This window comes from Protopterus annectens, chromosome 2.part0 (genome assembly GCF_019279795.1).
Source record: "Protopterus annectens isolate FY-2018-M chromosome 2.part0, PAN1.0, whole genome shotgun sequence".
In the NCBI taxonomy this organism is placed as follows: domain Eukaryota; kingdom Metazoa; phylum Chordata; order Ceratodontiformes; family Protopteridae; genus Protopterus; species Protopterus annectens.
This window is the reverse complement of record NC_056728.1, coordinates 127290725-127317061: the sequence shown is the minus strand read 5'-3', so window position 1 is coordinate 127317061 and position 26337 is coordinate 127290725. Positions and strand designations below refer to the sequence as shown.

The window sequence follows — 26337 nt, the reverse complement described above, 5'->3', positions numbered from 1 at the left end:
TTCTACCCCGATCCAGATAAATCATGAATCAAATGACACAGGATCTTTAACTCAGTTTGCTACAGCCTCAGCAGAGGCAGGATAACTCCTCCTTGCTTTAGAATGTCTTCCTTACACAGGCAAGGAGGGTTTATTACTGTTATGGAGTGGCAGACAAAATTAAGACAATAAAGCAGCTGAGAAGCATTCTAAGTGCTCTAGGGAAAAGATCTGCTTGACTTACCTAGTTGTACTTTGTAAGCCAACTCTGATGATGTAGAGGGATAAACAGCCTGACTATAAACAAGGCAATCAGAATTCGAATTCATTACGGCTGTGTGTGGGGGCAAAGGAATGGCATGGCTTAGTTGGCTTGCCACTCTTCAAGGGGATGGCGGGAGATGTGTGTGTGTTTAAGGTGCAAAGTACTATGTCCCCAATCTAAACCAGGGACCACAAGGGAGCAGTGGATTCAAGGGGGAGGGGGTACAGTAGCATCGAGACATTACATCACTTGTGGAAATGAGTGACACACCCTAGCTGAACTACTACTACAGGCCAACACTGTGTAGGAAGCCAGGCATGTGCGATAGGGACAGGGACTTGAAGCAAAAACCCTGCTCCTCCTTAAGGCTGATGGTCTCATTTGCAGTTTGCTTGCCCCATGCCACCAGTGAATGTATGAATAAGCCACAAAGCTCTCAAAGGGGGAAAAAAGGATCTGCCAAACAGCCAGCCTCACACAGATAATCCAAAAACTCGGCAATTTAAAAAAAAAATCAAAAGGAAATTCCTGCAATGTTTACCGAAGTAATACAAAAGCACCCATTTCCAAGTAGGTTAAAAACACAACCTGGAAGTGACATTGCAAAGGTACTTATTCCTACAAGTTTTTAATCGTTTTAAGCAGCTTTATTGAATCATGACATTATAAAGAATGCTAAGAGTACAACTACATTAACAAAAAAGAAAGAAAACCCTAGTAACATTTCCTTTATTTTCATGCAGGATAAATACGTTTTCATTTTGACAATTTTAATTCAATCCAATATTACATGAACTGCTCAACTCCTGCCTTCCTTTTAACCTCACTCTTCCTCCAAAACGTAATTCTGTGTGTACTCTTCCTAAGAATTCTATTTTTAAGCAATTTGCTCCTTCCTTTTTCCTAAAGATCTCACCTTCAGTTCTTTTACGTCACATACAGTACTCAATACTTTAAATTACAGATGTTTAGATTCTGATTACCAATTTATAAAAAATTATTTGACAGTTAGTGGCATTACTAAGACTTTGTTAATTCTGGACAATTCAAATCTTGTACCCCAGCTCATAATTTTTGTTTCCTTAGTTAAGGCAATTTTCTTCCCCACAGTTTCTGTAAGGAGTTTTGTTCCTGGTTAAAGCTCGCTCTCTCATCACACCTCCAGCATTTACTATCTACCTGAGGAAAAAAATCTCTGCAGTCTCTTTGGGATAAAAAGAAAAAAGAAAGAAAGAAAGAAACAGAAATACAAACACTTCCCTTCAAAAATCCTTAATCTTGTGGGCTTTGTTGCATAATTGGGAGATTTATTTATTTATTTTTTTATTTAACATTTGTTGACCAGGAAAGTCCAACTAGGTTCTACACAGCCTGTTTTCAGCGGAGGTCCGGGGAGAAATGCTCCTGACAGATATACAGGTATACCCCCATTGTTCATTGCAAATTGCTTTTCCAGTCTGACCTCTCAATCTTTTCTAATTAATTCTTATTGGTTATCAGGCACTATTTAATATGCTTTCCTAAACACTTCCATAGCCCCTTCTCACTAACTATACTTTATCAATTCCTGGTTAAAAAAGGTAGATCTAACCTGCAATCCAAATTTCTGCTTAGCCTCATCCATTATCTTCCACTTCCTAGTGATTTGCTCCTGACACCTTTGTTCCATTGCTAATTTCCCGAGTAAAGTTCAATCCTCTCTTGACTGATTCTTTATGAATACAATATTCTTCCCAAGGACTTGCACTCAAAACCTAAATCTCTCTCATTTCTCAAACTTCTCCCTTTAACATTATCCCATCCAATTTGATTTGTAAATGTATGCTTGCATTATATGTATATGAGCCTTAACTACATAGCTCTAAAGTATCCCTTCAAACTTGGTAACACTAAACCACCTTGTTCTATGTGAAGAATCAACTTAATAATAATAACAATACCCATCTGCTAAGCAGGTAGGTCCAGTGGACAAAGTTCCTTTAATGGGGTGACCCAGAAGCAATGTTTGGTTAAGTGACTAGCTGACTGTTACAAGGTAGGCAAATGAGGGCAGAAGGATTCAAACCCTGTAGCTCAGTTACTACACCTCAAAACCTTAACTCTTTGCACCATTAGCCAGACTATCCCCTTTCCCTCCCAAGTAAAGTTCCTTGAAATCTTTATTAATTAAAATCCACAGCTTCTCCTCTGGATGATAAAAATATGCCTAACTTCTACATAAAGCTAAAGGGACATCTTCATTGCTTGTATCTTACTATCCATATTCATAACCAAAAACTTCCAGTTTCTCAATTTTTGCATTATTTTCAGTATCTTTTCACTTATCTTTTGCTACCATAGCACAATCCTTTTTAATACATTCACCTAAATAATTCATCTTATTGTACCCCGTAAATATTAGTATTGCCAAACCAATGCATGTTTGGGTACACAGTTGACCTCTATGGCCTATGGGTTACCTTCACTAATATTATATCCCAAAAAAGACATAACTGTCTCAAAACATTCCACTACACCAAAATATCCTTTTCTGAATTTATCAATTACAAAATTATATCATCTGCATATAAAGCTAACTTTTCTTGATTACCATACCAGTTATATCCTTTCTTTGCCAATGTCTCTAAATACAAAACAAACAGCAATGGGTAAACAGGACAACATCCCTGCATGACTCCTTTGTTCAAACACAGCTTGAGAGAAAGGAACCTTCCCGTCTTAATTCTTGCCTCTGTCCTTTCATATTTTGTCATAATTAACCCTTTCTACATTCTGTTGCCTAAGAATTGTCACCATTTTTTGTTGTGGAACTGTCACCTTTCTAAAAGTATACATAACATCTAAATATTCCTTTTTATTCCTTTTAGCATGCTGCAGTTGCTCCTCTTCTTGTTCAGTTTGATACACTGTTTTCTGCAATACTTTATGCTTTGTCAGCCCATCTAAATAAATCCTGTTACTTCTTTGGACATCTCTTTTTCTACCCTACGTTTAAACTCCATTTTTACTTTATCCCACTCACGAGCTATCCCTTCTGAAGAAAGTTGTCTTCCCAAATAATTCACACATAACTTCCACTACTCATTTTCTAAATTCCTCTCTCTTTAGCAGGTAAGTAGGAAAGTGCCAGCGTTATGTATTCACTTCATTACCCTGGTATATCTTAGTTTTTACTGGTGCATGCTCTGAAATAGTTAATGGAAGCGTGTCATAGTTTTCAATTAAATGCACATGCTCCTGTAAAATATAAATTCTAACCAGCCCAGCGCAGTTATTGTACACTGGAGAATAATATGCAAATTCTGCCTAATAAATAATGGAGTTCTTACTACCAAATTCACATCTTCTATTCCAAATGTTTTCATACATTTCTTCACAAATTTACTCTCTTTTGTTATAGTTTCTCTTTCACTTATATTTTCCCTTCCAGGTCCCCCTGATACATCCTCATTAATGCAAATCAAGTTCCAGCCTCCACCTATAAATAATATTCCCTACACAAAACTAATTATTTCTCCCAAACTTTTTATAAGCAGTTTTTGATGGAATGTAAATATATGCCAGGGTAATATTCCTCCCTTGCCAATAGCCCCTTATTACCATAAATCTACCATTTGTCCTTTTTTTTCAGCTTTTGTCACCATAGACGTCCCTCTAGCAATCAGTATTGCTTTCCCTTCCCTTTGTCCTTGATATTCTACTAAATATCCATCCCAAAATAATTTTTTTCCAATAGACATATTTATTAAATGATCATGTATGATATAGGCAATCTTACATTTAGAGAAATTAAAAACAAATATTAACACCACTTTCGTTGCAAACATTATACATCACTTATAATTTATCCAGTCATTGACAGTTAAGCATTATACGGCTCACTTAAATCCTGCCTCTTAAACCTTGTTCCTTCTCTGCATATATTGTTTTCACAATTCCCATATTTTCCTATGTAGTTTGCTTGTCCCTTTTCTAAAGATCCCAATTCCAGTTGTTTTACACTACTTTGCTACTTCTAGTAAAGTTGGTCTAGACTTTGATGTCCATTTTCTAGCAATTGCTTTTCTGGCAGCCACCATAATTAGACTCGGCAAGGCTTTACTATATCTAGGCAATTTTAATTCTGTATCATAGCTCCCAGTCAATCCAATATGTTCACCCATCAGCTTAAGCAGATCGGTCTGCAGGGAATCCCTAAAGTCCACCAGCTCACTACACCCACAAAAAACATGTTCCTAGCCACCTCTTCTTGCCCGTCACACCTCGAACATTTGCTATCCATCTGAGAAAAAATTCTTTGGAGTCTACTTGGGGTGTAAAAATACCTATGTAAACATTTCCAGGCAAAGATCTTAAGCCTTCTAGACTTTGTTGCATATCTGGGGGATATACATATATCCCCATTGTCTCTTTGTGAACTGCTTATCCAATCTCTCTTCCCAATCCTTTCTAAGCTTCTCTAATTGATTCTTATAATTATTATGCAGTATTTTACATGCTCTACTAATTATTCCTTTTTAATGGCAGCTTCTGTTCTAGATTCTATTAAAAAACTCTACTAGTGCTGGTCTTTCAGTTAGGTCCAGCCTATTTCTTGCTCTTTGCCTATAGTCTGATATCAGTCTTTGATAGGGAAGGCAATCTCTAACCTGCAGTCCAAATACATTCTTGGCCTCTTCCCATTCTATTACCTTTCCATTTCTGGTTATTTGCTCCCAATACCTTGGTTCCTTCACCAGTTTTGTCCAATAAATTCCAGCCCCATCTTGCCTATTATCTGTATCTCTAACCACAGTCATCCCTATTGGCAGAATCTCTTTTCTTCATTCTTGTGTGCTGGTATAGTTCTTAGAATACTCACTGCTACTTTATGAATATAATACTCTGTATGATTTTTGTTGTTCTTCTTAAGAGTCTGTTTCCAAAATCCCAATTTCTCCTTATTTCTTGAGCCCTCCGGTATCATTTATTTCCAATTTGCATTATAGTTTTCTGCTTCTGCTATGTATAGCAACCTTAACATCCATCCTGAAATCTTTGTCAAATTCAAGAGCTCACTTCTTTCCAAATGTGTCTCCTGCAGCACAGTTATTCACACTCTGCATTTCTTAATACAATTCAGTACTACATTAATGAGAATGTATGCGATTGGTTACATTAATGAGAATGCATGTGATTGGTTAAGTGTTTTTTTAAATACCTGGATAGTTACCTTTGTTTTTTTTTAGTAGGATCTGATGAAGCATTGTTGCAAAAGCGCTTATCCTGTGGTTATATTCTGGTGTTTTATTAAAGAAGTTTTTTATCTACATGAGAGTTTGACTTTCTATGCCTGAAACCTTGTTGGATGCACTGAACTACTGTTGATTTACAATTCAATAATATTTTCTTTTTTTCTGTACCTATAAGACCACATTCCAAAATAGCATGGAGGGCATAACCATTATGTTAAAAAGATTCTGCTCCCACCTATTATGACAGTTTTTTGTGTGCATTTCCAACCTGTCTCAAATACACACACTAATGTTTGGCAGGCTGCTCTCTTATTCAGTTCTCTTCTCATCTCCATTTGAACCTATGCCACATTTAAGGCCTTTTACTTTAATGAAAACCCTATAACAAAAACTTAACTACATTTAAGAATGACCCCATCCTCTACTAACTTAGAACAAACACACAAAACAATGTACATTTTCACCAAATAAAGTTTAATCCTCCAGATAAGAACTGCCCCAAACCTACAGCTGTGCCCAAATGCATTACCTAGTCTAAAATTAAGGTTACTGATGCTAAAGTGCATGTTACAATGATTGCTGTCTGTCCTTTTCTTAGCTCTATTACCCTTCCAGGTGTGAACAACAAATTACATGCTTTCAGAAAAACAAACTTTAGCCCTAAGAAAAAGTGCACTCACTGGCTACCTTAAAATTAAATTGTGCACTATTCTTAAATACAACAAATTATCAAAGTATTAAGGCTGCTGGGGAGGATAGATAACCCCATGACACTAAAATATTCACTTCCCATAATTTCACACTTTTATTTTTACTGAACCGCTTGCCATTGTACCTTTAACTTTTACATTTCCCCAGCAAAGAATGTTGAGAACTGTCAAGATTCATAGTTTGCACCTGTAAATACTTCTATTCCATGTAAAATTAGTCGGCCATGAAAAAAATGCAACTAACTACTCTGCAGAGGCAGGAAGAAGTCTTTGTAAATTTCATTCAGAACAAAATGTTCAAAATTCCCTGATCAACTGCTCTCAGCTCCAGACTCCTTCTAAGAACACATGCTTAAAAAAAAAAGCTACTATTTTTGCAGAAGCAACAAACAAGGACATTTATCTAGACATCCACCCTTATAAAATAAGGGAAGTTATTATCTTAATTCTACATATAATATAGTCAATGCATTTTTATACCCACCCCCACCCCGGCAGCCCAAGATCACATTATATTAAAATTTCTTCTGTCCAGCCTTTATCTTGGTACTGTGTGCAGCCTGTACTTCTTACAACTAAGAAAAAAAATCACTTTTTTATTTTACTATCTTTAATGTAAATCCCCTTACATTTAAAATACCCTTGACTGCACCTTATACAAAAATGCTTTATAATATAACATAGGTTCATAGTTAAGTACTAGGCTATCTGCCCAAGGGCATTTATAAGCCTAGCCAGAATGTGTTGGCTTTCGCCACCCCCTTAGATTAGTTCCCTGCACCACTGTCCAGCAGAGCCACTGCAGTGATCCCTGGGGTAAACTTTCTGTTTCCCATCCACCCATCAAGGTTTCTTCTGAAGAGTGTTAGTGAGGAGCTCTGCCTGATGTATATTGGAATCCTGTTCCAAAGCATGGGGAGTCTCCGGGATAGGAATCTATCCCTCCAGCATGTCCTATTTATCATTGTGGTGAGGTTTATATCTTGAGCGTGTGGCTCTCCGAGGTTTGTTTTTTTTTTAGTGGAGCATGTCCATCAATTCTGGGTTGGACATGGCCTTGTAAGTCAGGCAGAGATCACCTCTGAGTAAGCGGTATGCAACCGAGTACAGCTGGAGTTTCTTGAGTCGGGCTGCATAGGGCATCTGTTTGAGCCCAGTAATCCTCTTGGTGAGGTACTTCTGTGGCCATTCCAGCTGCTGCAGGTGTCTTGTAAGGTACATCCCAAATGGGACATTGTATTCTATGATGGGTCTAATGAATGATGAGTAGAGATGCACAATAACCTCTTTTGTTCTAGATGCGAACCCTTTTGTGATTAGGTGGGCCACATAGAAGGATTTTCTAACCACCTTGGCAATATGATTACCAAAGGAGAGATTACTATCTACTTGGGTCCCCAGATCCCTCATTACATTTTCTGTATTTAGGGGACTACCACCTATGTGGTAGTTCGCGAGTACTTTTTTTCCAAAGGGGATGACTATGCACTTTTTGGCATTTAGCTTGAGGCCATGATTTTGACACCAGGTATCCATCTCAGTGAGACCCATCTGGAGGGTGTCTGTATCAGCTGGAGAATCAATTATGGCCCCTAGTTTGCAGTAGTCTGCGAACTTGGTCAGCCATAGTCCTCCTATGCTTGCCTGTACCTCTGAGAAGCATATACTGAACAGGAGGGATCCGAGGACTGAGCCCTGGGGGACGCCACTTGTAACCGGTTTAGAGTTGGACATAGAGCCTGCAACTCTCACCATGTGGGTCCTATCCATGAGGCAGTTGGCAATCCATCTCGTGATGTAGGGGTTTATGTTCAAGCTGGTGAGCTTGTCTATAATACTACAATGGGGAATGGTGTTGAAAGCCTTTGCGAGGTCTAGGTAGGCTGTGTGGACCTCCTTTCCCTCGTCTAATGCCTTGGTAACCATCTCAAAGAAATCCACCCAGTTTGGAAGTCATGATCTGCCCTTAACAAAGCCAAACTGGGTAGGGTCCAAGGTTTGGAGGTTCCAAATGTCTCTGATAATGAGTTCCACGATGATGCGTTCCATAGCCTTGCAAACCAGGCTTATAGGGCGATAGTTCCCGGGGGTCTGTTGTGGGTCCACCTTTGTGGAGCGGGATAAATGTTGCTGTGCACCACTCTGTGGGTATGTAGCCTGTAGAGAGGCTGAGTTTGAACAGTGTGTTTAGGTGAGGGGTTAGTTCATTTTGGAGCTCTTGTAAGACACAGCCTGGGACACCATCCGGTCCCACTGAAGCTGTGTAACATGCAGTTTACATACCACAAAATGTTTCATACACATAACAAAATTATTTTACTTTCTTTTTTTTTTCACCTTTAGTGTCCTCCTGAACATTAATGACAAAGGTGGGTAGGTACTTTAAGTCCATCCCACAGGTTTAACAAAGTGTATAAAATGCTGGACTTTCTCAATCATTTTTATACAAAGCCCTATTTCACAAAGCAATCAATGCGTTATATAGTCTCCCATTTATTCAGTCATTTCAGTGTTGCTTGTCTTCTTAAAACAAACTTGCTCAAAGGAGCATGCAGACATAAAACAAAAAAGAAAATAGTGTCAAAACGCTGAGTAATCCACAAGATGGTAAGAAGCAGAACAAAAGAACCGTTTATTCACAGACTAAGCGCTTTCACCCTACTATGTCCATAGGGCATCAGAGTGAATTAACACAAAAAAAAATCTACATTTACACAACTCTAAAATAAAGCGCTTAGTCTGTGAATAAACAGTTCTTTTCTTCTCCTTCCTACCAGCTTGTGGATTACTCAGCGTTTTGACACTATTTTCTTTGTTGCTTGTCGTCTTCCTGATCATCATTTCCCAACACAAGACTCTGGTTCAAGTCCAAGGTACTCCTGATTCTTCTGGTTAACTCCTATGCTTTTTTTCACCATCTTTCAAGCACTTTCATTTGTCACAATGGAAAAGGTTTCACTGCCAATTTTCTCTATGAGCTTTATTGACAAAAGAATGAGAAGCAGAAACCCCATCTGCTTGGTGGCTCATTTTTTGCTGGATAAACTATTTTATTTCCTCATCAGCATGTTCTGCAGCCAAAAATGTCTTTGATCCTCTAAGAAAAGAAATATTCTGAAGACAGCTGGATACAGCAGCTTTAAACTCACACCTGCCTCTCAACATTCATTGATTACTGGAATAAATGTGTTTCTATACTGCCTGGTGTACACTGAATATTCATTTTCCACAAACACTTTGCTGTCTCCAATTTTTAATACTTTTTCTTTCTGCCACAGATTTGTCAGGATTAACTCTTGCCATTATAATTATTGCATCTTTACTAATATAGGTCTTAGCTGCTTTCACATTGTCAGATTTGGAGCATACACTCCATTAACAAACCTTGATGTGGAACACCACTCATTGCTTATCTGTGTTTTACAAAACTAATGGTGTCTGCTCCTTTCAGTTTTTCTGGTACAGCAGAAAATCTCAGGTTTTCTCTGCTCACTATAGCTTCTTTTCTGAAACAACTCTTCCTGAGAAGCACCATATTCCGCAAGTCTTTTCTTCATTTCAAACTCCTGAGGTTAAAACTGATTGGGTCTTCTATTTTTACAGCCTTTTGAGTTGATATATTCCTTCAATGTTTCATTTATTTTAACCACATCTGAGTGCATTTGATTTATGCTTTCCTCTAATTATTGGAAGCCATCTCTTGAGCTAACACTCAAACTAGATCTAATTTTTGTAGATCACAATAACGGAGTATGGCAGAAGGTGAAGCTGTTTATGGTACTGGGAATATTAATGGAGATGTTGCTCATATGCAGACCGAAATGGTGAATCACAGGATATGTACCTTCATGACAGTCTTAGAAAATCCTCTCCTTACTGGTGAGTTGCTGTTAAATGTTAATGAAAATGAAGTTCCTGAAATAAATGATCATCGAATTAGAGATTTAAAATTAACTTTGGAAAATGACTTATATAAGTATAACAGAGTACAGTGTTAACGTTTTCACCTTGAGGCAGGTTTAAATATGAATGTTATATCTAGGGGCTTAAGAGTCCTTAACATGCCTACTTATAGTGGCATGTATCCTTCCTTGCTGGCTCAATGCAACAGATCAATTTAAACACCAGTCAAGCTTATTTGAAACTCTTAATACACTTTTTTGCCATCTTCAAAGTCACAGGCTTTTGAAATTCTTAATTTTCATTTGTCTATTGTGAGACATTTTGGAAGTCATTTAACCAGTGGTTTGGGGCAATTTGGAAGATGGGCTATACTTCCCAAACAGTTTCCTGGACTGCATGCCTATTAAGCATTGGTAGAGTATATCCCAAAACAGATTGCTCAAAAGAACTTCAGCAGTTGAACTTGTTTTTATTGGGTTATGCTTGACTTACAATGAGCATGATGAATGGTCATCGAATCAGACTGCATATTTTGGAATACTAATGAGTTTTTATTGAAGTCTATGTTTAATCGTCAAATAATATTTCCATCAAATGGCTAATCAAACGTTCATTCAGCGACTGTTCATTTTTTTCTCAAGGGAAAGTAACTAGTTAGTCAACACTTCCCCATCTCACACAACACGGCATTTCAAACCTAACCAGGTGAGGGTTTTGCCCCACTACCACCCAACATGGGTGGCTTCACTCCCCCAACTATATATACCAACTCCAAGATTGCACTACAGTACAGAAAAAGGCAGATGGTGAAGTGCTGGCCAGCTAGTTAGTTTCCCGTTCGCTGAAATTAAATTTGTTGAATGAAAGTTTGATGTACATGGCTCAATGTTTAGCCGTTTGATGGAAATGTTATTCAACAGTTAAACATAGTCCCTTTTTATTGTACAACTTCATTCATAATAGATTTAAGAGTTTAGCCAAATAATTTAGACATATTCCAAGACCACTTACACCTTCAAGCTGTACTTCCTTTCCCCAAGAGGCAAGTATTAGGCAACGCCAGAGTAAATTTGTGAACACCTGTCCAATCATCTAGGCTACTTTTAAAGAAAGATGATGAGTTGCAGTGTTTAACATGCAACAGAAATTTATTACAGAAGTTTAGGGAGCACTAATTTACAGTCCGTCCACTTCCTTTTATTTATCAGTTGGTGAAGATTTAGGTCCTTGGTTTTAATACTGGGGGAGCCACTGGACTTGTACAGATACAGATGGTACAAGGCAAATGGGTCTCTATGGCACAGTAAGTGAGATAGAGTTTCCCTCATCAGCCTCACTAAGACAGAGATCTTTCCGTCAAAAGACTAAGAGGCTAAATAAAAAGAAAGAAAGAGTTTCCAGTCTCTCTTGACAGCTAATGAACTATAAGCCTGTTACCTTTCTGATTAGGAACCTTTGGAGTCTTTCTAATCACTTGATATGTTAAGCGAGATAACAGCCCAAACAGGGCACTGTTCTCAATAAATAGTCTGATCAATGCTGAGTATAATTGTCTCTTTAGATTTTGAAGATATTCCTTTTAAAATTAACTGTGCTAAATAAAAGGATTTCTTGACAACCACTGTTAAACAATGGTCAAAAGAAAGGGAATTATCAACCCTAGTTCTTTGATCCCTGATGACATTCTCACTTTGTAGGGATATGTAGTTTACACAGTAAAATGAGGGTAGAGGGTGTCGGGCAAAACTGACAATACTACACTATTTAACATTTAGTTTGAGCCCATTTTTAGAAACATCAATGATTTAAAAAAGTTAATTCTGAAGGGTTTTGGTGTCAGAGGCTGACTTAAATCTGCAAACTTTGTTAGCCAGAGGTTTTGGCTCTTTGCTTGGACATCTTAGAAGTAAAGGTCAGAAAGGAGAGGTTCCAGCACCAAGCCCTGAGAGACACCGCTAGTCACCTTCAAACATTTTGAAGAGACTCCTGCTACCCCTAGTGTGTGTGTGTGTGTGTGTGTGTGTGTGTGTGTGTGTGTGTGTGTGTGTGTGTGTGTGTGTGTGTGTGTGTGTGTGTGTGTGTGTGTGTTTATCTTTTTCAAGAACTTTATTACCTATCTTAGACAGGTGGGCCAACTTTTAATGCATTTAGCTTTCACATGATGCAAGCATGGGAAAAGGACAATTGTGTAAGTGGAACTTATCATAAGAGTAGATGTTCGAATGATCACTGCACCAGTAGCCTTAGCTATATGGGTTACATATATCCTGCCCAGGTTTTAACACACAGCCTGCTTCCAAAGCTTCAGGGTACCTTCCACGAGCCCAAACTGTCATGCAGTTCAGGCTGAGCTTAATAAAAGACAAATTTAGGAATGAAGCCCATCACAGATTTCCTGTCAGCAGAGAAATGGAGGCTGAGCCCTGAAAGGGCAAGGTTAGGAATAACAAAAAATAAGTGTCCACACCATGGCATACAAAGCACAACTGAAAAAAGGAGGATGGAGGGAGGGAGCGGCTACTGCTGCAGTGATCATTCAAACATCTACTTTTATGATAAGTTCAGCTTACACAGCTATACCATGTTCTTCATATTGATCGCTGCTTTAGTAACCTTAGCTATATGACCAGATTACCATAGCTAATTATATTTGGGAGGTAGAAGGAGAAAGGTCCAGATGCTCCTGAAGAATAGATCTAGATCATGCTTTGCTAGGATCAGAGATGGAATCGAACTTACAGTGCTTTGTAAAAGTATGTACAGAGGACAACACAGCAGCTTCTAGAATCCAGCCCTTTCCAAAACGCCACAAAAGAAGCCAATGTCATTGTAGAGGGGGCCTTGACCCTGCCTGGAATAGATATGTCATGGTGAGTATAACTAAAGTTAATAGCCTTAAACAATGACTTGGAAGTAGTCTGTTAAGACACCAGTTGTCCCTTCTTACCTTCACAAGAAGTGAACAATTGATATGATGATCTGAAAGATTTACTTCTGCCAAGACAGCACCAGAGGTGTTTTTGAATATCCATGGTATGGAGTATACTTTCTCAGTCATTTTTAGGTTTAGCAAAGAAAAACAGGAGATGGATAGTTTGACTAAAGTAAACTAAGATATCACTTTATGCATAAAAGGATTAGTTCTCAAAGAAACCCAGTCCTTGGGGGAAATCAGGTTGGGTTGACACACCATAACAGCTTGCAACTCAGATACCCTTCTTGCAGGGGTCAGAGCAATCAATACAATTTTCCATGTTAAGAACCTCATGTCAGACAGATTAGCCAGTTCAAATGGAGCAAGTGTTAGTTTCTCTAAACAAATATAAGATCACAATGAGTGGCCACAGGTTTACTTGAAGGCCTCTTATGCAAAACCCTTTCAAAAGCATTATGACATGCAACTGCCTTGAAAGAGGAGGATCCATGGGCAGACATGCTAAAATAGCCAAGAAATGAACCTTGATAGAGGAATAAGAAAGGCCATAGGACAGCCACTGTCATCCTTTTGCTCAAAGGTGGAGCGTCCACCAATCTAGGAAATTATAGTCCCTCCCCCTTATCTCTAGGGAGCAAGTCATCACTGCCCTCTCAAAGGTAAACAAATACAACCTCCATGGGACCTAATAACATCCCAGGCTGCATTCTACATGAACTCAGGCAGAAATCTGCAGCACCAGTAGGCATCCTCTTCAACCAAAGCCTGAAATACTGACTTTGTCCCAGTCGAGTGGGGGACAGCCACTGTCATCCTTTTGCATAAAGGTGGAGCGTCCACCAATCCAGGAAATTATAGTCCCATCAGCCTAACTAGCCTGATCTGCAAGGCCATGTAGCGGATTTTCATGGACCTCATTAACAAGGACATTGGCAACCTCCAGACACTCGATCCCACACAGTTTGATTTCGTCAAGGGGAAGTCATGCCTGTTAAATTTGGTCGACTTCTTTGAGACAATCATCAAGGCCATGGAAGAGGGGAAGACAGTGCACACCACCTCCCTTGACATGGCCCAAGGCCTTCAATACTATTCCCCACTCAGGTATAATAGATAAACTCTCTCAACTAGGCATCAATCCATATGTTACTAGATGGGTATCAAACTGGCTCAATGATAGAACCCATCTAGTCAAAATAGGGGAAGCCATCTCAAGCAGTAGACCTGTAACGAGTGCTGTACCTCAGGGATCAGTCTTAAGGCCTCTGCTGTTTGGGATATACTTTTCTGAGGTACAGGCCAAAACCAGTGGGATATGCTGACCAAGTTTACAGATGACTGCAAGCAGGGTGCTGTCATCAATTTCCCTAGTGATTTGGACATCCTCCAAGAGGGTCTCACCCAACCAAATGACTGGTGCCAGAAACATGGCCTCAAACTGAATGCCAAAAATGCATCATCATCCCCTTTGGGGACACTGATAATAAGGTCCTATGCATGCAATCAGTCATGAGGGACTTGGGCACCCAGGTTGATAGCTAACTGACTTTTGGCCAGCATACTGCCTCTGCTGTAAGGAAAGCTTTCTACATGGCCTACCTCATTAGTAAGGGTATCTCATCCAGGGACAAGGTGGTCATAACTTCCCTGTATTCTTCCCTTATTAACGCCCATTATTGAGTATAATGCCCCTTTCTGCATGTACACCACAAAGCACATGCAGCAGCTGGAGAGACCACAGAAGTTTCTCACCAGGAGAATCCAGGGTTTCAAACATCTACCCTACACAGATAGAGTAGTCTACTCTGTCTCCTACAGACTCCTTAGAGGTGACCTCTGTCTGACATACAAAGCAATTTTAGACCCCACCCTGATGGGACTGCTGCTTATCTGCAAGTCATGTTCCATTCGAATAACCCACACGTGCGGCCTGAACCTGGTCTGTGACATTAATAGGATTTGTTGGCGCGACAAATTTGTGTCCTACATACTCCCCCTTTTGTGGAATAGACTCCATTTCCACGTCAAGCAAAGTACCTCATTAACCCTTTTTAAGCGCAACCTGGACAACTGGATGAGGAAAAGAAAATACACCACTGGGATCCCACATGTGTCCCTGCTTGAGAGTGGCATAGGGTGCTGACTTGTTGGAACATGGGCTAAATTCTTGGCTAGGCTTGTAAGGGCCTCAGAGCCAATAGCCTAGTAACTTAAATGGCCGCAGCAGAGTCACCCACCTGCGCCTGAGGCAAACTGCCAGCCTGCTGTTGCTTAACTTCTTCTTTTGCGGCTGGTAGAAAGACTGACCATGGGAATGACAATGTGTTCCATGGTCAAGCTAAAAATGGTGCCTCTATCCTGGGGAAAACAAGCAACAATACCAGGAAAACTACCAGTCCACAAAAGTTACTTTTTTTAATAGAAAATAAACAGTGAGATGCACTTTCTAACAGTATGACAGCCCACACTTTAAAATAAATGCAACTTTTCCACATGTAACAGTTTATCATTTAGATAATACTACTTTTAATCTGACAGAAATGAGTGCTCCATTTAAAAGTTTATTACAGTCTCAGGACATTCCATTAAAACACAACCCTCCTAGCTTTAAAATAACTTTCCTAAAGAAATAATAAAACATCAGTACAAGATAAGAAAACAGAAGGTCTTTTCCCCAAAGGGAGCTTACATACCCAGATAAGGAAAGCACAAGCTGACCATCAATCCTTAAAAGCCTCAGAGGAGTGAACTCTTCGGAGGCAGTAAAGTTCAGACGGGCTTTGTGGCAAAACTTGTTTTAATCAACTTAGCTTTCGATGCCTGACAATTTGTGCATCTGGACAGTACCCTGAAGCTTTGGAAGCAAGTCAGTTGTTAGATCCTTGGCAGGATATAGCCCATATAGCTAAGGCTACTGTACAGTGATAAATATGAAGAACATTGGCGTCAAGATGCACCATATCTAGAGCACTGCCAATGTCTATAGACTCTATGACCCTTTTGAAATGGTTTACCAGATTGAGTAGACAGTATTTAGCCTTCACAAAGCCAAACTGTTGGGTATTCAAGTCAAATAAGACTCTTGTAACACAGTTAATAAGGTCAGTCTTAACACATTCCATGGCTTTCCAGATTAGGTTGGTTAAGACTGAATAGTCTGTAATGACCTGCTTTGGCTTGAAGGCCACCTTAATAGAAGGGCATCAGGACTGCAATGCACCACATATGGACAAAACCAGTAGCTAAACGTAGGTTAAACAATTTCAGGAGCATATCTGAAGGGGCAAGTTTAACAGGGTTAATTAAGCAACCAGGTATACTGTCAGGTCCCAGTGTAGAAGTATTTTTGGTCATGGTTAACACTTTCAAAAACTCATTTTAACTGCATTACATATTCGATTTTTTTTTTTTTTTACATGTTATTGTTTTAATTGTAAGTGCATTATATATTACATACACTACATATTAACTAATAACTAACAAAATTAAAAAGAAAAAAAACAAAGACCTCACATTTACGCAGGGGGGCAAGCCCCCTGCAACCCCCCTGTTGGGGGGCAGCCCCCCACTTTTATATTCTTTCTTCGGGTTTGCACTACAGTGGGAAAAAGGGAATATTCCCTTATCCCCACTGTGCTACAATCTCAGCAACATCCATTTCCTCACGTTATTCTCTTTTTTTTAGCACACTTTCGCGAAAGTGCTTTTTCCGTGAAAAACACTTTCGTGAAAGTGTGCTTGGCCGTTTCACTTTTGGTGAAACAGTCGTTCATTAGACACACACACACACACACATATATATATATATATATATATATATATATATATATATACACACACACACACACATATATATATATATATATATATATATATATATATATATATGGATCTACTTTGTTTCATTGAAATCTCATTCCACTGAACTTCAATTCACCCCAAACAAATCACTGAAAACTCAAATTATGAAAACTCATTTCAGTGAATCTCATTTCACTGATGTGAAGTTAGTATATATGGCACTGTGTAGAGTACGGTAAGGCAGGTAAAAGGTATATGCCCTTATCCCCAGTGTAGTGCGATTGAGTTAGTATATATAGCTAGGGGTGTGTGGAGTTAGTATATATAGCTAGGGGGGGTGTAGACCCCCAATTAGGGGGTTGTGGTGGGCATAACCCCCCAGTTAGTTTGGGTATATATTGTCTTCTGGAGAGAGTTAGTCACTGGTGTTGTAAGTATGCATGTCTATGGTTTAAAATGTATTGTTTTGAAGCTTTCGGTAAAATATAATATAAAACCAAACTAGGTGGAGGGGCTGTGCCCTCCTAACCCCCGAACTACATATATATAATAACTCCAGGATCGCACTACAATGGGGAAAAGGGTATAGATTTTTACATGCCTTATAGTACTCTAAACAGTGCCATATACACTAACTTCATTTCAGTGAAATGAGATTCAGTAAAATGAGTTTTCACTAATTTGAGTTTTCAGCGATTTGGTCAGGATAAATTCAAATTCGGTGAAATGAGCTTTCAATGAACCAAAGTAGACCCATATATGTATATATATTTTTTTAAATACATTACATTAAGTTAAATAAATAAGCATTCCCATAAATATGAACTAATATCATGGTCAAAACAAATAAAACATATAATAAAAACAAACATTTACAAAAACCTTATTTCAAACAAAATAATGGCCAACCATGACACTATATATATATATATATATATATATATATATATAAGACTTAATTCTCTGAGTCTGGTAATATTTTCTTTCCCTTATTTTATGCCATCTCGGTGTTACTATATAATTACCAGGTGTTGTGGGGGTGGCAGGGGGCTTGTTCCCCCTTCAAAAAAAAATTTTTTTATTTTTGTTTTAAATTTTGCATGCTTACGAGTTATTTCTCAGCACATGTGTAGTAGTGTGTTGATAATAGCATTTTCAATGTACTGTGGTGTCTGTTTTGGACGTTGACAAATTAGAATGTTGACTTAAGCTAGTATAGACATACGCACATATACATATAACGCAGCAGTTATGGACCAATAACTCACCAGTTCCAAACACTGCCGATGACCATATGCTGCGGCATAGTGCACAGCACTGTACCCATCTTTGTCCTGGATTATAGGACTGGCATCATGTTGCAGTAGGAACTCCAGGCACCTGGAAATGCATGAAAATGGTTATAAAACTGGACAATGGTTAAAAAACATGCATTATTGGTAACAAACAGTAAGTAGTTATACTGGTACTTGATTAGAACAAGCATTTTTCAATGCCAAATGTTGGCCTGCAGAACAGTACTGTGGTAGTGTTATATTACAGTGAAATGAAGTGATGGGACAATAATAGAAGTAGGAGGTGGTCCAAAAAACAACATATTACACAAGCAAACAAACAAACAAAAAAGACATTTGATCTTGTAAGTGAATGCTACTGGGTCAAGAAAATAATAGCCATGATTCCAGACAAAGTAAGGTTGCTGCCCTATCAAATGTGACAGCCATTAATCCAAGGTGCCAAGAAGGGATACTTCCACAAAATTCTGCCACCACCATTACCCTCTACATGATACCCCAATAAAATATGCTTTCAACAACAAAATTAGTACAAAGACAAATAAAAGCCTTATCAGACATCTACTGTCCTCTGGTTAAGGATGATTAATCATCACCAAATTGTACCACTAAATACCAGTTTCTTAAACATTCATTTCCATTTATAACACCAAAAGGTGATATTAGAAGATAACATATATATTTCCAAATTTTCTAACAACCACTGGGGTAATTTTAAAATCTGTAAATAATGTGACAGTTTCTCAAGCCACAACTAAGCAATCCAGACTCTGGATTTTTAGATTCCCTAAGGAGTTTCAGCAAGCTGTGCTCAATGCTTTTTTTACCAGAGCCTTGGCTACATGGACATGAAAACAGTGTCTAAACTGCAGGAGGTATAGCCTGTTCCTGAGCTGCATAACCTAATGGAAGCATCCCCTATGTGGGGTCTGTAAACCTCACTGTTAAAGACTGCCTTCTGAAAAACTATCTCAAAAGCACATGGCCAGGAGGGAGATTGCTGCAAAAAAAATACTGTCCCTTCACAGATGAGCAACCAGAGTCAGTAGAGAATTTCACTGTGAATGCCTGCTCCTGCACACTCACTACTGAACGTTACCTCCAGGAAGTGGGTTGGTTAACCAAAAGTTCTCTTCTGGAACACACACCACAATAACACCCCTTCATACTTCTTAACTCTTTAGAGCAAGAAATCTGGACAAAGCCTTAAATAAAATTGGGACAAAGGCCCAAAAACAGGGAAAATGTTTTAAATATTGCTCTTACAAACTTAGAAAGTTGATAGAATAACAGGTTTTGCATTATCATGGGTTTTCTAAAGGGTATGAAGTTAAAACTCAAATGTCTGCCATTATTTTCTAACTTCAGTCTTTAATGATTTGCCACTAAATGGCCAGAAAAAAACACAATTTTATGAATGGACCAAAAATATGAAGCAAAAATCTGGACATTCTGCGAAAATCTGCACAGTTGAGAGGTATGCATCCCTTCTCCAAGTGAACGTGGCTGTATGTGTTTTGCTCCTCCCTAGCCCCTCCCCCCCAGGGTAGGCATACTCATCCCTCCAGTCAGTGCTAACAAGGGCCTGAGCTAAGTGTAATCTGGTGACCAGGGTCACAGATGGGCTTTATCAAACTATGCCACCAGAGCAGGCTCAAACATCTCCAGAAACTGAAATGATCAACACATTTTTCTGCAGACCCTACATCCTTTAATCTGAACATGAACAGAGGCGGCAGGTGAGAGTCTGTCAGCCACTTCAATTATCCCTTCTAGGAACCTCTACAAAATTCTGAAAGATCAGCTGTCTTTGGCCCAGTCACCTGTTGGAAAACCTTATAAGAAATCCTCAGGAATATTCTAGACAGCCAGTTAATATGCCTCCAGAGTTTGATAACTGGGTGTCACATTATTGCTTACGTCCACTACATTTCAGATGTGACAACTCATGTTTAATCATCTGACTACTGTCTAAATAAATTAAAAATAATTTATTCCTGAAATCTTCTTGTGTTGATTCGTTTTAATGGAAAGTGAGCTGGTACCTTCATACCTGGAAGAGCATGACACCCTGGAAATAAATTTTAAGAGACTTTCTCAAATGTTAGGGTTACATCCTGACCCATTTTTTCAACTATGCAAAAGCACCATTAATTTCCTTGAAAAAACTGACACTGCATCAACAAATACATCTTAAATTAGGATTCTTCTCACAATATAATCAACAAAAAACACACCTGTTACATTGATTTACAGTGTAAAAGACTAGCCATGAAAAACACAACTAGAAGTAATCTCATCTCTATAACTACCAGAATTGGGAACAACTGATTTTATTGGGTGCGCACGACTGTTAAACTGCTTATACAATGTCTAACTGTATTACTTTCCTATTACCCTTTGCATCTATTTCTGTATTGCTGCTCACAGTTACAAGTAAGGCAGGGTTTAAGGGGGTGCTATCCCTTCAGTACTATGAATCTACCTGACCAAATTACAAAGTTTAATGGAAAATGAAGCGCCTAACAATCACATTACACACGAAACTACTGTGCCTCCTGCCAAACTGAGCTGGATAATCTGCTAAATAAGACAGTTAATGGATGCACATACCTGGTTTCCAGATCCACCTATCAGACTGGCTGGATAACATGTTTAAATTAAGTTAGACAGGTCACAAAGTATCACCACTTTCAGTGGTGTTAGTAGCATGAACTAAAACATGATTAGCAGAGGTCCTGTTTACCTATATTTTAAATAAAGGAGTTTAAGTAAGCTACAATGTGGCAAATTCAGCCAAAAGTTCATGGTATAAAATACTAAAATTATCTACAGCCCTCATTTAAGCCTTGTAACACAGAAGGATACAGCCCTGACCACAGTCCAGATGACCCATGTTCTATGTGGTATGGGAGCTGAAATGACTAGGTGAGGGAATATGGAAGCGAGAGATAAATGTCAGCTCACCCATCCTGAGGAGGAAGCAGACTGCCTATGTCTACTGCAACAGCAGCACTGAGAACTGAACAGGCACTACATGCAGACCCCCCCAAAGCTGCCACAGAGTGATGGGGGATTAGGGCACACTCCCCGGCAGCAGTATGATGCTGCACCAGCAACCTCGACCTCCTAACCAACCCCAGATGTAGGTTGGGAGGAGACCAGGGGAGGCTAAAGCAGGTCTGCACAGCCAGTCAATGAGGAAAGGAGCTGGTGGAAAGCTGTTGGTCAGCTAGTGAGGAGGTGGGTGAGAGGGAGCATTACCTGCAGACAAATGTTTCACATCTGCACACTGTGAACATGCACTGCACTATCAATTACCTTTCAAGTGAACTGGTTTGTTTTCCATAACTGCATTTGCCCCTTTTATACTTCTAACACACTGCTGTATTTTTCTGGCAACCATAGTGCTATGAGATACAGCACTTACAGCAACAATTTAAGTTATGATTCTGGCAGAATTGTGCTCATGAAGAAAGTGCTAAGGATACACAGTCATTAAGAGGTTTGTAAGCATTCAAAGTGTTATATGATCAGTCTTGGGATAATACATCTATGAACAGCATAAAGACTGAAAGAATAGCTGTATAAGAAACTTTGGGACAGATATTTTGGGCCAAGATACTGAACTGCCAATTTAAATAAAAAACAAGATGCTTACTGCAAATATTTACTTTTTTGATGGACGTAAAAAAATAAACACACATGGCAATTCTTAACTGGAGGAGTCTTACTAGCTTTGCAAATACTGCTGCAGTCACAGCACTGCGAGGCCAAACAATTTAGCATCAATGTCTATAAAAACACTGTGCCTGCCTGGTTTACAAAATAAATACGTATTCAGCAATATGCAAATGTCCTCCAGAAATAAAATGATCCCATTCAGAGGCAGAGTACTTAGTGTAGGGAACTATTTGCTAACAGTTAGCTGAACTGAACATAAAGTAACAACTGTATGAACTTTATCAGAACAACACCTTTCTTACTGAGTTTTAACTAAAAAGGCAAGTGGTCTAGTGCCCTCAGTCTCCCACATGCAAACAGCTTTCTCAACAGATTTGCCTGCACTAATTGTGTATAAGGAAAAAGCCTTAACTATGATTCAGGTAACACAAGCTCAAAGAACGACTTAGGTGCTTAATGGTGCAGGAAGAGAGGCTTGGTGGGCCCATCTGGGAAGACACTCAACCTTGGGGCACATTCATACAGGCTGATTTCCTAAATGAAGACTGGAGGAAAAAAGTATGTGGTGCTGTCTGTGGGTGAGCAGGGCACACTCACCCTCAGAGGTAAGGCAACACATGGGTTTTTGTTTCATACAAGGCTAGCAATCAGTAGACATCGGGGGCAAAAAGTGGGGGGAAAAAAAACTAAGTGGGAAAAAAAAAACTTTTCAACAGATATAGGTTTGAAATGCAGGATGTAGCAGACTACATTTCTCAGTAGTATAGTTTGGATGTCCTCTACTTCATATATCATCCTCCTCCTTTATGAAATAATAACAATGTTTACAAAATCACATTGCAAAACCAACCTTTTCCAGTTTCTGGCTAACCTCCTGTCTGTGGTATTGCTGCATGCTTTTTTTTTTTCTAATCCTTGTTATTATACAGTTGGACAGACCAGGGGAAAATACAATGGTTAATCCTATGTACGTCTAAGTGACCCCCTGTTGCTACTGGTGGCTCAAAAGGATTGTCAGGCTTCTTCTGTCCAAACAAAACTGGTTACTCATAGCAAAATAAACAACATTGTGCAGAGGCTTTTCCCAAACAAATTTAATAACCATAAACTGTAAAGAATGTGTAGCAGAAACTTACAGTAGCACAAAGCAAAGTTAGGAAACCAGCCTATCACAATGTCTGACAGCACACGTAGGCCACAAACGTAGGCCATTAGGCCATACTGTAAGCACACTGTGCATTAGCATCACCTGTACTTGCAACCTACATACACTCAATGGTATATTGCAGCAATAGCAGACGATGTCAGTGTGGTATATTGAAGATTTACCCAAGGTTGGTATGGTTTAATCATGAGGGTGAATCCCGAGTATCTAAATAAAGCCAACCGTGGGTAAATCTTCAATATACCATACCATGGAGTCTGTTATTGCTATTATACAATGACATTATTTAAGAAAAAAAATTAACTTACTTTTTTTTTAAACAATTTCTTTGTATAATGTTGCTGTGGTGTTCTTCTGCTTCTGCTGTATATCCTGTTGCTGTTTCTGATGTACTTTGCATATGTATGGGAGTTACAGTCCCACGCTTACCCAGTATATCAGTGCTTTAGAAAGGAAGCAACGGAGAAAGCAAGGTTTCCGTTGCTCTCTTTTTTTTAATTAAAAAAAAAAAGGTTTCAGACACTTTAGGGGTATGAAAGAGACATAATGGAGGAAATTAAAAGGGACATCAGGTAAGTTTCTTTAGTTTTGAATAACTTACCTGATTTTCCTAGTATTTTATCTGTCCTGTCTCTCTCATGTCCATATTTCTAATTTTATTTATTTTTGCTTAAAAAAATTAAAAGTTACAGTACATACCAATGGAAGAAAGTCTGGGCGACTTGAGCTTTTTCCATTGGTATATGCTCGGATTTACAACAGGCACGCTGGTTGAGCAGACCAATCAGCGTGTCACTTTTTGAATGCTAATGGCCAGTCACTGTATAATACTGTATTGCCCATTTTAAGGAGGTTAAGAAGAAGCTTTCAAAAACTGCTTCCAAACAACTTGCCTGTTAAATGAATAGCAGCCATGGCAAAAATGAGTTCTTGATGTGCTTGTTCTATAACAGAGGTCCCTAATTTTTATGAACTGGAAACAAGTACAAATTCAAATGTCAAGTTGGAGACTCCTAGGCACTTCCAGGCTAACTACCACCCAGTCAATGCCACCCCTCCTAAGCAACCTTTTTTGTTCATGGTGCAAAGTTGTAAGCACGGTATGCATAGAATGACCTGTACCTTCAACGCGCTTACATTAGAACAGATCTGTGTACCACACTGTGCTGGCTCAGCTCAATAAGGAACATTATTTGCAGTTACTGACATTTACTTGTAACAATGACACATTACAACAACTCTATGTACATGTCTGAGCTTAGGTGAAGTGGTGCCCTAGGCAAGGCTTAATGTTTCAGTCCCCCCCACAGCGCGCGCGCACACACACACACACACCCGCACCCACCCACAACCACACACACCCACACCTTCCAGATCTCCCCTCTTGGGCTCACCATACCATACAAGTTACTTTTTTTCCTCCCTTTCTCACACTTTACCTTATTCTTCAGCTTTTTCAAGAAGCCATAACTTTCTATATCGTCTAAACTGCATGTTAAAGTTTGTTTTTCTTTTTACACAACCACTGATAGTGTAAACAGAAATTATGATTAAAGCAAGAAATTCAGTGTGGCTGTTCAGCTTTCATGTTCCTTGCATCCTTTAAACACACCTTTCCTGATCAAGAGATCACAGTAATAGCCATTTAGGAAATAACTCAATTAAGCCAGTACCCCCCAGAAGCCATAGGGGTTGCAGTTGCTCTGGGATATATTTTATGTCATTTTCCCAACCTTTTAATCCAGTGGTGGCCTACAAAAAAATCAACAAAAATCATGAGTAAGAAAAGAATTCAGTCTTTTTTTTAACTTTCAAGGAAGATTTAAATTGTGTCCAAGGCTTAATGCTGAGAACTGACAAAATGGTAGCTCGAAATAAATTAATATGCCAATTGTTGTAAGGATACACAAAAGTCATATATGGTAATACTGCTTGCCTCCGTAACCCTCCAAAGGACAGTCATTGCCTGTGCATCCTCTCTGGTGTTAGGCTGGGATGAAAGCAGATGGCCAAACTCCCACAGTCATGTACTTCAAGTGACTGTTGTCATACATATCCATACCATGCCTCCTCACTAGTAATGTCTTTCGGCTTTTCCCAGTTAGGGGTCGCCACAATGGAACTCCTGTCTGCTCATGATTGGCAGTGGATTTTTATGGTGCCGAGTTGCCAGCCCGATGCCCAACCTTCAAAGAAGGCACATCCATTCATGCACGCACCTACCTGCATGTCTTTAAACGTCACTCGACCGCGGGGAGGACATGCAGACTCCACACAGAAGGCGCTCCAGCGGAGAATCGAACAGGAGAACCTCTTGCTGTGAGGCGACAATGCTAACTGCTGCACCACTGCGGCGCAATCATGCCTCCTCACTCCATACCCCTAATGAATTCACGTGCATACATGCATTGACTGTGAAGAAAACAATAATTATTACAGTAGTGCATTCTACTTTGTTGCTCCTAGACAGTACACTGCACTTACACAAGCTATAGTAGCCTTATTTGTACACCTCTGAGGCCTGTGAGAAAAGTAAAAGAAACAACCACACTGTCCCTAGCACAAACACAAGCTATAATGCCCTCCTGTGCAAAGGTTTGATTGTAATGAAAATTAAAGAAGTAATCATAACACAGTCCACAGAGCACCCCCACACACATACACACACACATATCACGTACAGAAGCTTTCTGTACACATACATGTGGGCAAGGCTGTTTTTTTAAAATGGATACGGTTGAGATCAAGTGTGATTATCAGCTTTATCCTAACAGGGTCATATCACAGCACTGCTCAAGTTAAAGAGTGCAATCAGAAAATCAACACATTTTTTCCTCCTCATTTTTCCCCAACCAGCGACAGCTTTTGTGGGGCCTCCACACAGTCAAGCATGATTAAGGGAAACTCCTTTATCCATTTATACAGTCTGGGAGTGGAGTAGGAGCCACCAGACTTCTAGATGATCTAAGTGTCTGAATGTTCTGTCATATAGTGCATGCCTTACTTTTGAAATATAATTACTTGTTAACTGCATTTTTACTGACACCCGGACGAATAATGCAGGACTCCTAGTATTACTGAGTGTGTGAACAGATGAAATCAGCAATATTTTTTTTTTACACACACATGCATAAGACATAGCAATACTAATTTTGTACTCATTTCAACAAATAGCCATACATGTGCAACACTGGTACTGCAACACCAGATCAGTGACTGCTGTTTAGCAGTCATCAGATGGCAGGAGTAAATCACTTTTATTTACCTCATTGAGGAATAATGCATACCTGTCACTCTACCCGATTTCACAGACCTTCCCCGATTTTGCTCTGTCCTTCACAGAAAGTTTGTGTTGCTTGTAAATCA

General features: G+C 39.2%; 1 protein-coding gene across 3 annotated transcripts in view; it reads right to left on the bottom strand.

The window, feature by feature from the left end:
- ANKRD44 (ankyrin repeat domain 44) overlaps nucleotides 1–26337 on the bottom strand; it is a 1254083-nt gene that overhangs the window by 299247 nt on the left and 928499 nt on the right. For all 3 annotated transcript variants that reach the window (XM_044060611.1, XM_044060613.1, XM_044060612.1), the window contains one exon: nucleotides 18096–18207. In XM_044060611.1, coding sequence (XP_043916546.1) covers nucleotides 18096–18207 — 112 coding nt within the window. The remainder of the gene's footprint in view (nucleotides 1–18095; nucleotides 18208–26337) is intronic.